At 39.9% G+C, this 16,415-nt stretch overlaps 1 protein-coding gene across 4 annotated transcripts in view; it reads right to left on the bottom strand.

The window, feature by feature from the left end:
* AFF2 (ALF transcription elongation factor 2) overlaps positions 1-16,415 on the bottom strand; it is a 336,223-nt gene that overhangs the window by 22,159 nt on the left and 297,649 nt on the right. For 3 of the 4 annotated variants that reach the window (XM_051789018.1, XM_051789027.1, XM_051789038.1), the window contains exons 12-16: positions 15,451-15,575; positions 9,116-9,350; positions 7,076-7,215; positions 6,475-6,538; positions 2,973-3,109 (exon numbers count right to left, since the gene is read on the bottom strand). In XM_051789018.1, coding sequence (XP_051644978.1) covers positions 2,973-3,109; positions 6,475-6,538; positions 7,076-7,215; positions 9,116-9,350; positions 15,451-15,575 — 701 coding nt within the window. The remainder of the gene's footprint in view (positions 1-2,972; positions 3,110-6,474; positions 6,539-7,075; positions 7,216-9,115; positions 9,351-15,450; positions 15,576-16,415) is intronic. The other variant, XM_051789008.1, reaches the window with a different exon arrangement.

Raw genomic sequence — 16,415 nt, 5'->3', positions numbered from 1 at the left:
CTCTATGTACTGAAGCGTAAAGTAATGTATAATAAGATTTTACATATAATACTTTGGGCTTGAATAATATCTTGAAAATCCTTCTCATAAATGCTTCTTCAAAGCTTTTAATATATTTTATATAGAAAATGGTTTTAAATACAGGAAAGGTCACGTTCACAGCTTTTTTAATTCATGGGTTCATTAATTTATGAGTCTTGTGTACTTGGTCTTCCCTCTCTATTTAATTGCTGCTGTCCAGCATTTGGATGATCAAAGATTGAGTATTCCTACCTCCCCTGTCTTTTTTTGCTTTAACTGAGCATACTCCATTCCATGCATTTAGTCTCTTGAAAATCAATTCATCGCATAAAATCATTGTTCTGAGCCCTAATGCAATTTCACAGGTACTTGTGTTAGAATAAGTAATAGGGTTCAGCGTTGCGTAAGAAAGTTTTAAGGTATCCAGGCAGTCTTGATGAGTCCTCATTTACAGGGAGGTAATGGAGTGCAGGCAGGCTGTGCTGCTCTGGCTCTGCCTTCTCCCACCACCCCCATCATCAGCACCCAGCTCCCAGCTGTAAACACACCACCTGATGTGCTTCCTGTCCTATCTCACCTGCTCCTTGGTATTGTTGTTCCAGTCAAACTGAAGGAATCTCATCAAACACAAAGATATGTGTCTCTTTGGGATTTTCAGCGTTAAGTTAGGGATTTTAAAATTACCATTAACTTAAAACACATTTGACAGTCAGATCTCTGATATTCCCAATCTTTTTGATGCTCCACTTGCTTTCACAAATAGGTGTCTGATGCAGATACTCATGACAGACACAGCTAATGCAAAAGGGGAAAACTAAGTCTCTGATAAAGGGAGGAGTAAAAGTGAGAAAAATCTCCTTCTATTTGTTATCTCACAGTAAAAATCTATGTCAACATTAGCAGCCACACTGAGAAAGAGGCTTGGCACAACTGCATACTTGGTTTGTACATTCAGCACACACTGTAGCCCACAGGAATTATACCTTTTTCCATGGAGTTTACTGAGCCTGTACCTGCTCACCTGGGCAATCACTTTTTGTCCACGTCTGACCACTGACAGCAATTAAATAAGCAAATCAGTCTCACTGGCTGCTACAAGATGCTGCATGCATCTTGTATATTGGTATATTTGGTATATATTTGGTGGTAGGTAGTGGAATTGATCTCACCTGATTTAGCTATTTAGATATCGGAGGTCTAATATAACAAAGTTCTCCAGTTTCTTCCATAGCCAGAAAGCAGCTCCAAGAGCAGTTCAGGTGCTGCTGCTTCCATGCCAAGGTTTATCTATCATGTAGCCTGCAGCAGGACTGTGCCAGGAGCAGCAAGGCAGCGGGGCTGTGTATGCCGAGGAGTGCCAGCCGCTCCAACACACAGCCATGCACTCAGCTGACTCCAGCCAGCACCAGCACTGCAGGGGACCTGCAGGTATTGCCCATTTGTGAGGGACTCCTGGAGCTGCCATTCTCTGACTGAAGTGGTGCATGTGTTATGACTCCCGGGTGAACAAAGATTTTTGGTCTGTGAACTCTGAACGAACTGCTGGACGGAGGGGAAACATTTTCAACTGTGCTGTGTGGTTTTCTTAAAAAACAAAAGCAGGCTACTATGAAAAAGCACTGCCTTTTAGTACCATTTATCCTGGCATGCAACTGCAATTGTGTAGTTCAGGACACACAGTACTGAACTGTCCCCTGTCAGAGTGCAGGACAAGTTTTGGCACAGCAGAGCAGTGGTAGGCTGCTCCTTTTCTAGGTCCTCTGCTCCCCAGGGTTTAACATGGATCAAGTGTTGAGTGAACATAATTTTTTTCTCGAGTGATCTCTTTAGATTTTCTTCTTCTCTTTATGAAGTGTGGAATGCAAAAACATGTTTTTAAATATTTAACAGGCATATTATTTACCTGAGAGTAAGAGCTTCTTAAGATTTGATACATTTTATTATGCAAATACCTACTTGCTCAAAATGTAAAACATGCATTATCTTGGCAGTCCCTAATAGCTAATCTGGCATGTTAAAAAACCACCGTTGTCATATTAAAAACCAAATATTTAGGGCCTGATTTGCCTCCTTTTTTTTCTCTTGTGCAAACTTCCAGTAATTACACTGACATTAATGGGGATATTCCCAGCATACACTGGGGAAAGCAAAGGTGCATCACAGTGCAGAGGAAAAATCCTGTTGTTCTATTTACAGGTAAATTTAATCCTGCTTGATTTCACTTTGATAATTTGCTCAAGTAAAGCAAATAAGCCCTTAGTTACTCAAGAGACCATTATTTCTACGGAGCCAACACTGAAACAGCTATAAGGAATAGTAGCAGATTTTAAAGTAATAATTCAGACATTTTATTAGTAAGTAAAGGCTCTCTCATCCATATTCTAGCCTATGAGTCTACAAAACTGTATTAAAATTAATTCAGCTGTTTCACATTCCTTTAACATTAAAAATACACTGTTTTCAATACAATACACATGGAAGCTTCCTCTCTGACTATCATCTTATGTCCCAAATTTCAGCTTTTTTCTTTTTTTTTTAACAGCCAAGTTATAAAGCTCTAAAACCAGGGTTTGTAATAGAAATCCTGATAGACTCCCTTTAATGTTTTGAATTATAAAACTACACCTTTTAAAAGACAAGTGTCATTGCCAAACAGTGAAATTACTATACTTTACTTCCACCCACTACATTTCAATTTTAATTTTATGAATATTGCAAATTATAACACTCACATTATAACCTCTAAAGGGGATAATTTATAAAAGCAGTGTCCATCAATTATAAATTTTCCATGACATTAATAAAATGGCAAGAACTAATTATGATGACTTCTGAGATGAAGATGCCTTGGACAAATCATTAATACGTCGAAATGGTATTTTTTAAAACATAGCAGGTTCTAATTATGACTGAAATGAGATGATGAAAATGATCACAGAAAGGACATTAACCTGATGAGTTCCACAGTCTCTGAGTACATGGTGTATGGAGATTTAGCTTCTAATGGATCTCGCTCCATAGCGTTCCCGCACTCGATGAAGGAGAGGGCAGCATCAGCATAATTCACGGCTTTACCGAACTTCTCCAGCTGAAATGGGAATGACACCGTCAAGAAAATCCTTCAGCTTTAATTTCTAGGTAGGCAGATCATCATACAAAGGAACACTAGCATTAGGATGAAAGCAAAGCGACACTGGTAATTAAGAATGATTTCATACAGTAATTAAGGCAGGGCCTAATTTTTTACCAGATCTTTTCAGGCAGTATGTGGTTGGATGCTCCACAGAGGAAAGTCAATGTTATGTCCACTGACAGGCATGGATTTACACAGGCAAGGAGAGGCACTAAGCATGTTTGAACACATCCACATCACTCCCTTATAGATGAACTAAGTTTGAATGTCACTATGCAAGGGTTAAGTAACAACTCCATGGCATTTGTCTGATGTCATACTCTGTGTTAACTGTTGATCAAAAAAAAAAATCTCATCACTTATGTGATGACTGAAAGAGCAGGGGGGAAAAAAAGGGAGACAATATAGCACTGCTAAATATTTCATTTTACTAGGATTTTATTGCAAAAGGTTTTAGCCCTCATAATGGTTGTGATTAAACTGACTTAGACATACTGATTTCTTTTTTTATGTGTAATGAATATTATATATGACATTTTTATAGTACGTATTTTATAATAGTATTTAACATTTTCAGTTTTTGATAGCTGGATGTAAGAATTCTACTAATGTGGCATTTGATATAGGAGATCCAATATACTTTAAATAATTTAAAAATTTCCTTCTATGGCTCTATCAAAATATTTTTGATGCATCCGCATATGTTTCTGTTCACAAAACTGAAGCCTATTTTAGCAACATATTAAGCATAACACTTATTATTGGTCCAAGATAACAGTATATTTGTCTTTATGGCTCCTTCTAAACCATCCCTATAGCTAGTTCCCTCTGCACACCTTTAATTTCAAGTTCTGGTCTTGTGCATTGATTACATACAAAGCCTTTGTATAATTGTTAGGTATTAACTGAATGATCAGAAAAGGGGAATGTTTCTGACTGCTTTCTGTCTATTCCAATGGCTGCTTCTCAGCATATTCTTCAAATTCCTTTTTTCACTTTGAAAGAATTTCAATTCATTTTGGAAGACAAAAAGCTTCCCAAAGATGACTTTTTGTGGTATGAAAAACGAATCTGGCTGCAAGCAGATTTAGTGCAGACACAGAGTTCAAGCCAGAAATGGGATCCGATCCTGTGGAGTAGGTGGAATGACTCCAGCTCATCACATCTCAGTCGGGAACACAGTCAGGTCTCCAAGATCTCTTCCATAAGGTACAGTCAGCTGCCACTGCAGCAGCCCACCCAGGTTAGTTGATCCCTTACAGCAGCCCCAGACAAGGAGAGGTTTCCATGGGGTTGCTCTCGTAAGACATGAAATGTCCTGCCCTTCACCAGAAATCTATTTTCCGTACAAGCTCAGGAACAGCATTGCCACAAATCTCATTAACATTTGCTGACACATTTTGAGGTCACATGCATTATCTTTCCAGCCACTGCAACACATCTTTCAATGCTGCCTGTGCTTTGTCATGTCAGCACCAAGTAACCAGCAGCAATTGTTTCCACAGGACAAGTAACACTAGGACCGCACAGCAAATGTGTTACACGCAGATAACTTGTGTGCAGCTGCGTTGGGTGGGGAAAAAAAAAAAAAAGTTGAGATCTAACTAGCAGAAAGAAAAAGCAGATTCTTTGTTCATGGATATTTATGTCTGCCAACAAGTTGATTGCAGTGGATGGCCTCACAGTCCCACCAGGGCACTCGGGGTGTCAAACTGCGTGCGACAGGCACGGCCTGCCCGCAGGCAGCGGCGGGATGTGCTGTGCCTGCTCCTCTTAGTTCTGCTTGAGAAACACCCCTGATTCTGAAAGGCACAAGCAAAGGGAAGAGGACAGGAGACAGGTCAACACTTTCTGAGTGTGTCAGGCTGTGGAGGGAGCTGGGTTGACATGGCACGTTGAGATCATTGGGAGCCTGAGCCTGTAAATATTTGCTTGTGTGGAGCAGGTATCCCTGTGCCAGAACCACGTGTATTTTGTTTAAAGGTCACCCAGCTGTGGGAGGTGTTGTCAGCCTGCTCCTGCCAGCCTTTCCTGCCCGAGCTCTGCCGAGCCAGGCTGGAAGCCATCAGGCCACCTCCTGTAAACGGGCACGTCGGGAGGGATGACTGTCACCTTACTGACAGTCAGAGCAGGCTGCCAAAACCTGAACCCACCTCTCACAGAACACACGCTTGGAAACACTGTGCCCCAACCCAAAGGGAGCCCAGAGAGCTGAAGCAGGCAGCTTGACATGTTAGCTCTCGCTGACAGCAGAGGGAGAGCCATTTCTTTTTTGTATGGTTGGTTTGCTTTTTAAAAACATAGCATGTGATTGTTTGGGGTTTGGTTTTTTTTTTAGACAACACTGGTTCCCAAGCCTAAAATCTCTAATGTGGAATGACAGAATATACATGCAAAATCCCCACAAATAATAAAGTGAGAGGTGAATGATCACCTAGTTCCTTTTCAGTTGTAATTTTGAGGGGGCAAAGAGATGGCCACACTCCATTTTAGACATCTTACTTAAACTAAGTAGAAGAGCCAAGTTCCACTAAATCTGCCTAAATGAGCTGCTGTTTTGCACCTTATGTACCTTATAGGAGCAAAGCACCTACCTACAAAGCAAATGTCTATTAAAGGCACTTCAGGGCTGGCAAAAGTTCAGATTGAACAAACCCTGACAGAATATAATCTGCCAGACTATGCAGTTTTATCAAAATCAAAACACCTTGTAGAACTGGGCCAATCTTATTGGAATTTCATGTGGAATAAAATGAGAGAAAAAGCTTTCCCAGCACTGAACTCCCTCATTGCAAGGTTTTTTGGGAAGGCTTTCTCTACCAACCTAACAGCATGCAATAAAAATGAATGTACTACGTAAAAATGAATGGTTGCAAATTTTAAACAATTGGATTGGAAATAGCAGTTTTACCACATGATAATGGGGTGGGAAGGTGATTTGCTTGTCCTGACTTTCCACTATGGAATATTTCAACACTTCTGCTTTAGGTCCAAAGTGAAGAGGAGCAACAAATTTCAAACACACATCAACTTTCATGAAATTATCTTGCATCCTTCACAAACAGCATGATTGTTGCTCCTCCTTGGATTAAACACCAGGTATTGTAAGGAGCTTCTTTTTTTGGGGAACAAATACTTAAAGGCTAGGAATGGTGTTCAGGGTTTGCCTTGTGCACAGTGGGTTTATGGAGCACAGTCTGAGGCATACTTTATGCCCAACAGCAGGGTTCCTCTCGGTTTTAGAACATGTGCAGAATGTCCATTTTTGTAATACTGAGTTCCACAGTGGACAGGAACAAAAAACTCCAGTGATAACCTACCAATGCATCTGCTTTATGCTTCAGCTTCTTAGCCTCTTGCATGTAATAATCCGCATTGTGAAGCCTAGAGAGACAAAATCAATTAATTCAAAGTCTTTGCTTTCACACAGTTGGACAAACATTTTTTAAAACATTTGCTGACTGCTTTCAAGAACAAGTTTGACACATACACCCACTTATCTCTTTAAATCTTAACCTGATATCAATCTGAAGCTGCTGTATGCAAAGATATGATAGGTGACCAGAATGTAAAATAAGTAGCTGTAGAAACTGGCCACCCAAAGGACCCATTAATGTGTGCTGAACAGAGGAAAAGGAAAAATATTTTAAAATAATTAAGTATAAGAAGTTTCCATTAGAGGAGCTAAAATAAAAAGATGAAGAAGAATTACCGTGAACAAACATTCATGATCTGAAAACATTTATCAACAGTCTTCATTAATCAGTGACAACGGTTCATTTGTGAAGATTAAAACTGTGTATGCCTTTGTGCAGCACTATCCACACAGGTGCCCAAGAAACTCTCTTTCCCTGGGAGCTCTGCTTGCAAGGAAATCCCAGCTACAGAACATGCAGCTAGCACAGAGTCAATAAAACTTACACATCATCAAATGTTATTTTGGGTCTTCTGGGCTCAGAATTCCCATTGGAAAGTGTTGGCATTGCAGACCAGATGTCTGGTTCTAAATGGCTGGTGTCAAGAAGAGTGTTGGCTGTTGGTGTATTGTGAGATTCTTCCTCCTAGAAAACACAGGACTGTTATTCACAGTTCAAACAAACACCTTCCAACAATTTCAGTGCTCCCATCCACACCCCCCACCCCCAAATGAAAACAAAATCCCTTCAAACAAACAGAAGGCTAAGACACAAAGTAGCACTCACAGATACCCAACTACATCCAGGTTACCTCACCAAACCACCCTTCCATTCTTCATAACATGAGTCTAATACGTTAATTAGGAATCATGACTGCACTCCAGAGTCCTCACCTGAATAATTTACACTTATAGGTGTAATTTTTAAGTTGATATCACAATGTTACCAACTAGAGACACTGGTTAAAGCAAGGGTGAGGAAATCTAATGCAGGAGGGTTGGAGGTAAACTCAATTTCCTTCAAGGTGTATCACTAACATAACATTTTTTTCTTTATTATTAGGAGCTAACTGTTAAGGTGACTGAAGAGTCAGCTTGGATTTCATCAGGGAACAATTCCTGCACTCTTGCTACAGAGAGAAGAATGGAAAGCAGAAGTCAGGAGTTGTGACTTTGATTAAAACCACCAGCATAACAGAAGCATTTGAATCAGGCAATTGCAACTTGCAAGGTTGGTCCACAACCAGATAAACTAAATTACAGACGAACCAATGAACTAGGGAAAGAATTTTAGAGGAAATTTATTTGGAGAAAACTATTTAGAGGAAAAATATTTCATCTATCAAGGTAATAGATTAACCAAGGATAAATCTGACTCGAGATGCTGGGATGAGAGGAAGAGGCCCTGCTGTTTACATAGCATTGTTTATATGCTGACATATGCAGTTCATTTTGGCATTGATTTCAGTTGAAGGCGTGTGTATTATTGTCGCAGCTTGAAGTGACACAATGATATCAGAAAGCAACAGGGATGAATGAATAAGGTGAAGCGATTTGTCACCTATGATCCAATGCAGCTTGTGAGTTTTACTATTACAGTGCAGGGTAACAACCTCTCACAAAGTGGTGAACTGTGAAAAATGGGGCTGTGCATGTCCTTTTCTGTGGCAGAATTCTCTTCTCGTCTTTTAATCTTGACAGCGACACTAAGATACAGTTTGATACTAAATGATGTGTTTGAAACTCTTGAGGGAGGATTGTTTTCTAAAATGGGCCAAAATCCTAATGTTTCCCTTTTAAAGCCAAAAAGAGGATGACAAACTGATGTAAAATTTTACTTTGTTTTAATGAATTTCCTATGCAGTTCTGGCTCTTTTTCATGTGTTTTCAGCAAAAAGTCATCTGAATCTGGTGAAAAGCAAGCAGGAAGGAATTGTCTATATGAAAGCCACTGATGGGGAGATTACCCTAACAGAATGATGTTTTTTGGGGGGGGATGGACCCTATTTACATGGTATCTAAAGGCTTATACATCATTCATGGAGATTAGGTGTAAATAAACCTGAGAGAGGATATTAACATGCTGAGTGTGCCACGGACAATTAGCTTTTTGTTAGATTTTTTTTTTTTGTCTGTTTAGTTTAGGCTGCAATATTCAGTAGAACTACAGTGCCTATTTCTGGCTGAGAATTTGGGACAATTATTCAGGTGATAGTCCTAAAGTTTTATTTTCAAAATGTGTGTGTTGCAGCTACATAGTTAATACTAATTGCAGCTAATTGGTGGCTGCAAAGGCTCTTCTCTGAGGCTCAGGGACCTGGTGTTTTAAGGAGTGATAGACAACACCACATAGATGCCTAATGCTGACCTAAAAATGGAACTTGCAAGAGTTGCTTATGCCTTGCTCTACTACTCACTGCCCTTGAGTGTGGCTACCTAAGCATTTAGAAATAGATACTGTAGGGAAAAAAAAAATCGAACAGAACAAAGCTAAGTTAACTTTATTTTATCTTGTTCACCTCCCACAGTCGAGGCTGGTTACTTACACAGATTCCTTTGGGGTTAGAAGAGGATTTATTTTCATTCTTTCTGTGTTTAGAGACAGAGGAGGAAGAGCTGCTGGTCTGGGAGGTGTTTGTGACAGTGGTCTCTTGGCTGAAGGAGCTGTTGTCACTGCTGTGCCGCCGGTGCACAGGCTCATCCAGGAGTGGGGATAACGGAGGAGGGAACAGCTTCTCTTCTCTTTTCTTTGTCACCTTCTTCACTGAGCTACCACTGCTCCTGGGACACAGATAAAACCAGCTGCACTTCAAGAACCTTGCTTAATCCTCCACAGCACAAAGCTCTAGGTTTTATTTACGGGGAAGCCAGCTGTACCCTCAAATCTATCCTGAGTGAGTCACAAGGGGACAGGCAGGGACAACACAAGAGTTGCCTCTGCCATTTCAATGGCTGCAGCACCCTTCTGCTTTGGAGGACAACTTGCAGTGCATTAGTACAAATTGCACTCAATTTAAATGCTAATTTGAGTCAGTCTTCATTTGAGAGGTCATAGAGGTTCTGACTCAGCAAAGTACTGGAAAGTTTTATGCACAGGGTTATTTCCTTTGACATCAAGTATGACTATTTATGTTTTTAACATTAAGCATCTTTTTAAGAGGTGGATTAGGGCCCACATAAGCAACCTTCGCAAAAAACCCAAATAGCACACGGCATGAGAACCAAAAAAAGAAACAACTGCAAAATGATAATCGTAACAATAACAAGATAATAATTATTTAACCTCTAGAATAAAACCAATGTTCAACACTATATTAAAATGATACATTGTAGCTGGCAAAAGCTCTTGAGCAAATATTGGCTGATGAATTGAACGTGATTCAGAGAATGAATGTGGTTTTGACATGAAAGCTCAAGTAATATGATAATCTATTGTCTGTTTTATGTACAGAAATTGTTAGCTGGCTAGAAATGGCAGCTGTGATACACAGTAAAAACAAAAAAAAGCCTGGTAGACCTTTTTCCACTCCAATCCATCAAAAAAGAAAAAACCAAACCCAACACCCCACTGACTGTTTAACACGTTAATCTACTCATAGATTTTTATTTCAGGTACTGTCCCAGCTCAGTCAATGAAGATAACCTGAATTTTAATCTTTTGTTAGACATCTAATATTGCACTACATGATCATTTACTTTTCATGATTATTGACTAAAATTTCAATAACAAATTAAGTCAACAAGAATTTATGTTTTGTTCACACTTTCAGTCAGTGTCAGGAATTATAGATCTACTTTGCCTTACCTTAACCAGGAAAAGAGGAGAAAACCCAGGTTTCCTTACTCCTTATTTTGGAGCTCTCTCATTTCAGTCTGGCCTCTTCTGCAGTTTCACCAACAGTATCAATATCTACACCTGCTTTGGTCATTCCCCTACTTTGAGCCTTTGGTGATACAGAAATATTTTAGCCTGTCTGTGAAATCACAGAGTGAAATCAAACAAACTCCTCATGTTTCAGGTTTTATAGCTTGTCTACCCAAAACTATTTTAATTCAACTGAAGCAGAGTTAAAAATATCTTATTTGAAAGTCTCTGATATTAAAGATCTTCAGATGAAGAAATAAAATGAGCCCAGAATTCATATTGCCTTACATTAGGACAGGGATGGATGCTGTCCTGCTTGGAAAACACATGGGCCCGAAGAAGATCAAAGGAAAGCAACCATGTTGGAATAGGCTGGCAGTTCTTCGAGGAGACTGATTTTATGCACATGTGGTCCTGCAATATGTCCTCCAGAAAGTTCTCACTCAAAGCTCCATCTGTTAGCTTTCTGACCCCCAAAGGGCATTTTGGAACTCAGACAAGTTACCATAGTTATAGCACAATAACACTCTGAACTCTTTCCAGAGGAAAGTTTTCCAAAGGAGGGTAAGCACTGCCCTGACAAAGCATGCATGTGTTCTTGGGTTGTACAGAGGCAAAGCAGACAAAGTTAATGAACCCAGGAGCAGAACCCAAACCCTCTGCCTCCCAAACACAAGCCCTTCACAGGGAACCCTGAACGTGCATGCATGGGTGGGAGCACAGAGCAAAACTGTTTTCTGTGCCACTGTGCACAGATGAGTGTGGAGCTGTTCTTTTTCCCCAGGACAGCTCTGCAAAGGGGAGAACAACTGAGTCTGCAGCTCTATCTCAAACTCATCTGAAGAAACACAGAATGGGAAGCACTGAACAAGTCCCATTCAGGATCTGACCCTACACCACAAGTGAGGCTTCTCGGCGCACCTGTGGCTATTTTTGGGGCTAATTCTCTGTCCACAAAGTCTACCACTGCATGAGGAAATTTAAGACACATATAAAGCAACTGATGCAACATTCCTCAGGTGCTACACAGAGCTGGAGGGATTAAGAGGGTAGTACAACAAAAACTTAAGAAAGCTGCAGGTGCCATGATTAAAACTTCACTACTTAAAACTTCACCAGTTCACTTTATCTTTGGACTCAAATAGAAGATGGAGCAAACCAAGGCATAGGTGCAGCTACTCAGCTCTAGAACACAAGTCATTCTGTGGGTGGGAAGACTTAACCACAAAGGAAAAATATCCACTAGAGGATATTTTTTCTACATTACCACCCCACCCCCCCCGAACAATGCAGTTATAATTCTGTCTGGTTTTTTTTATTTCCTTCCGCTATTGCCCACTTAATCCTATGAGGTTTTGCAGGAATTAAGATGATAATTTATTTAGCAATGTTACCTCCCTCAGATTTACTCTAAAGTATTTATGTTAACAATAACCTCCATGAAATAGGTTGTTACCAGCAGTTAACCAGATTGTCACTTTGCTTTGGGCTGTTAATGGCCTAAGAAACTGGTCTTTGATTGCAGTAATCGCTAATTTTGAATGAATTTATTGCAATAATTACCGAGACTCAATGGTTTAATTTGCTGACATGATTGTTAGTTAAAATATATTTAAAATCTAGGGAGAAACACAATAAAAGTGCAAGGAAAAACTACAAGCAGAACTGATGGTCTTGTGGCTGCAGGGTTTAATCTTTTGTGTCTGAAAAGGCCAATTATCAAGGAAGTAGAAGGTTTCCCATCTGCTTTTTTTTTTTTTTTTTTTTTTCATCCTGGTTTGTTTTTTTGAAAGCAAGCAAGCAGGCAAGGAGTGGTCAGTGCATGAAGAAGGGAGAATTTCCAGCTACTCTCACATTTCAAGCTGCCTTTCTTTGCTCTTTCTTTATCCACTCCTTGTGGTATGCAGTGGTATCTCTGGCCTGTTAGTGAGACAAAGCCACTATCTATACCAGTCACTTGGCTTTCCTTTGCCTCTGCTCCCCTGGTCCACAATGAAATGCTGCACATTGATGGTGTATCTGACTTTCTGCAGGGGGTTCACAGGGAAAGGTCACTCCCACATTAGCTTGGACCAAATGGCAGCAACTGAGTGAAGCTGAAGTCATTGTCAGAGATGTGAAGGCTGCCTCTGCCACGAAGGAACCCCAGTGAACGCTGCTCTGACTCCCCAAGGGATCAGCTAATATATATTGCCAAGTACAGGTGCATCTTCAGCTAAAGGTCAAACAAAAGGGAACGGGAAATCCTGAAAAACAGGCAGAAATGCTTGCCTCAGACAGACTTCCAGCATGCCTGCTAGATGGTGGGCATGATTCACTGGTATGAGTCCAGTCTGAAATGCAGACTCACAGTTTGCATCACCAAATAACTCTCTGTGTTGCCACAAACAGCCAATTGTTGGTGAATAGTTCTCTGTCTAGCCTGGGTCTACCGATCAATTATTCAGATATAAAAGGTATTCAGCAGCAAATACAATTAATGCTTAAATTAAAATTGCTCTGGCAAGCAAGTAAATATAAATAAATAATCCTCTGCTGCAAAGCAGGCAGCTGATCTGACAAAAATCCAGCCTTGCAGCAGCGTTTCAAGGTATTACTATGAATTGGACAAAACACTGAATCATCTATTCCTTCATTTGCTAGGAAGTATCAGAAATAAGGAAAATACAGTGGTAATAGTATGAATAGTTATATTTTAAGTGTCAGGTCAGATTTAGGAAAAGGCATCGGCCCCAGAGTGTGTGAGGGAAGGAACTAACAGAGAGATAACTATGGCTTATGCAATGACTACATAATACAAACCCACTCTTTGGTTGTGCAAATGCCTTTTAAGCTCACAACTTATTTGAAATTTCTACACTCAAACAGTATGTGTGGTCATAGAAACTTGTGGAAATTACGCATTTAATCGCCTTATTAGACATGTGACCCTTTAAAAATTAATTGTGCATCTTTTCTTGCTTTATTGAGCCCATATATTTAAGGAAAGATTATGAGAGAAATGTATCCAAACGCCTAAACCATAGCAAGGCAGCCAACAGGAGCTGCAAAAGCACAGGTGTGACCTCTCTTTCCCTGATTCCTCCAGACTCCTGAATGTCTCCGAATTTTGGCCCAGAGATCATGGTCTTTCTGTCAAAACACTCTTGTACCAATAAAAAAGCCCAATGCAAATCTCTGAAGTCTGCTTTGGGGAACTTGGCTTGTTGGCACAGGGATCAAGTTCTAAAGGGAGAGACCTAAGGGTCCTAGTGAGTGAGAACATCTTGGAACTTAACACCTTCTTAAGGGATGAAGATCACCACACCTGTATCTGAATCTCCCTCGTTTCTCAAAGTCCTTATGTAGAGACTTGAGAGTTCTGAAAGAAAACTTAGAATCTTTGGGAATAAAGGAGCAAATGGCAAAGCCTGTCTTTCAACCTTTTACCCCCGAAGTGTTATTTTCCCCCATGACCTTGAACAGTGGACTTTCTTCTGCCTCCCTTTAAAACTTTACCCTCTGGAGAATAGAACCATTCCCGACTGCCTAAAAACAATCTGAGGCTCTCCAGAAATTTATCTTCATGCAGTTCATCCAGCTCCCTGATCTTTTGGGAAATACAGTGATCTACATTCAGTTGCAGGTCTCTGGGGGTTGAAGACCTGAATTATCAAAAAATATTGAGTTTGTTTCAAGCAAATTCAGAAGACACTTATAACAACTGCAGTGCGAGCCACGTCTCAGTTACTGCGGTGGAAAAGTCAGGAAATTTTGTTTCAAAACTTGAGGCAGATGAGAGAAAAAACTAGCATATGGAAATAACTATTGATGGACACAATTATGTTTTAACAGAGAATACCAAAGGCTTGAAAGCTCTGAGGAATCAAATTAATGACCTGGAAAACAAGCTCAAATTAAGAAACATCAGGTTGGGGGTGGATCCTTAGGGCCTGCTGGTGACAAGAATAGAAAGACTTTTTTTAATGGATTGTGGAGGTGTTGGGGATGGATAATCCTTGATTCCTTCAGCAATATATCTCTGTTCATTGTGTTTCTAGCAATGATAATGTGGCAACACCCATCAGGATGTTTATCAAATGTGCAACACATTACAGATGACATTGAAACTTTCAACTCATGTGCCTCTTCCAGACTCTAATTCTGATTTTCTCAGTGGTAGAATGAGGGGTTAGTTCAAGGACTGAAGTTACTCTGTAATTACAGCAGTATAAACAAAATGATGGTCAACCTTCTTTAATGGTTTTAAAATTAGTGTGCTTTATCTAAATTTAACTACTACTACCCTCAAATTGTTTTCAGAAGCACATTGTGATTTTGATTTTTTGCTTGTCCCAAAGCAGAAAGAATTGCCTCATCTCAAAACCATAAAAGCACAAAATTTTAACAGAAGGGAATTGGACTCTTTGGTTATTTACAGAATGTTAATCTTGTGGCTCTATAATCAGAATCATTATTCAGGTGGCACCTGTTTGCTCAAGCATTATAGCCATGTAAGACAGTCCAAAAGGCACAAACTTATCAGATGGTATGTCTGCTGAAATACAGAGCACGTATGTCTGAAACATTTAGGATGGTCACCCCTGGCATTTCTGGATACACAGCTAAAAGAATAAGAGATGCTTAACAGAGTGGTAAAGTCACTATTTCATTCAATAAAACTGAGAACTATCTCTTATGAAAATGATTTAAAAAATTAAATTCCAGGCAATCAAATAAATCCCACTTTTAGTGAGATTCTCTGTCCACAGAGGTTAAAGATGACTGAGGCAAGAAAGAACAGTGAGAGAATGCAATGTGTGTTGAAGAGTACAGCAGGATTGTGGCAGCATGCTGAATTCCTGCAGTCCATCAGAAGGATGGACAAAACCATATGGATTCTGTTCCTGATGGAAAAGAATACCAATGCTGTGTCACTTATGCTTATGGGCTATAAAGCCCATCTACACCAAAGACATTTACTGAACAGTACTGTGAAATCCCTCATGAATGTTATGTCAAAAAACCAGAACTTACTCTTTAGTGCTGGTTATTCTGTGGTTCGGTATCGGAGAGATACAAGGTGGGAGCAGGCATGAAGCTGGAGGGTCCTCCAGGCGTGGCTTCTTGCTTTCAACAAAGGTGTCCAGGCCTTCTGTCTGCTTTAATAAAAAGAGGTAGAGCATAAAAAATCCAGCATTTATACACAACTTCACTGGCTATTAAGAGGGTCTCAGGAATCTCTGAATTTCCTTTATAGTAGCAGGAATTAAAATACTGGTCTAAGAGAAACGAAAATCACCGGAAATCAGGGCTAAACCTGCTCCAAACATGACATGAAGTCATATAACAAGTGACGCAGAAGATAATTAGGAAGCAAAATGTCTCACGTGCTGAAGTTATCTTCTGTAGTGCATTGGAACTTAATTAATAATTCAGATGCAATGACTAGATAGCACCAAACCTTACTGAAGTAAATAGCTTTTACTCATTGACCTAACAGAAGTTGGTGGGAAAACTTCTCTGAGTAAGTATTCCTAACAGGACTAAGAGTACAGGACTGAGCTGGGGTAGTCATTAACTGTAACAGCTCATTTAAATTTGCTTTGGAAGACTCCCTGATGCATGACTTTTGTGCCTGAACTAGGATGATACAAGCAAAGCTGATTATTGCTCTGTCACTGGAACCTTCATATCAGCCTTCAAGCCCACTAGTAGATGGCTAAAATAAATCTTTTAATAGTATGATTTAGAAACGCAAATCAGTCTCTCCCTACCCTGCTTTAACTGTTGATATACCCTCAAGTCATCCTAATTGGCTTGTTTCCCCTTGGGTAGCAATGAACAATCATACTGCAACTGAAGGGGCTGATTCAGAGCCCAGCTTATGTTTGCACAGGCCCAGAGCAAGACTGTGCATTTTGTTACTTTCTGATTCACAGTCTCGGTTAATGAAATTAGGAGATTCCAACTCTCATATAACCCGTTATTTTTTTTATCTC

The sequence above is a fragment of the Manacus candei genome, unplaced genomic scaffold (assembly GCF_025592945.1).
Source record: "Manacus candei isolate 608988 ecotype Guabito, Panama unplaced genomic scaffold, ASM2559294v1 h1tg000003l, whole genome shotgun sequence".
Lineage (NCBI taxonomy): Eukaryota > Metazoa > Chordata > Aves > Passeriformes > Pipridae > Manacus > Manacus candei.
Note: the sequence above shows the minus strand (reverse complement) of the source record. Positions and strands in the feature narration are given on the sequence as shown.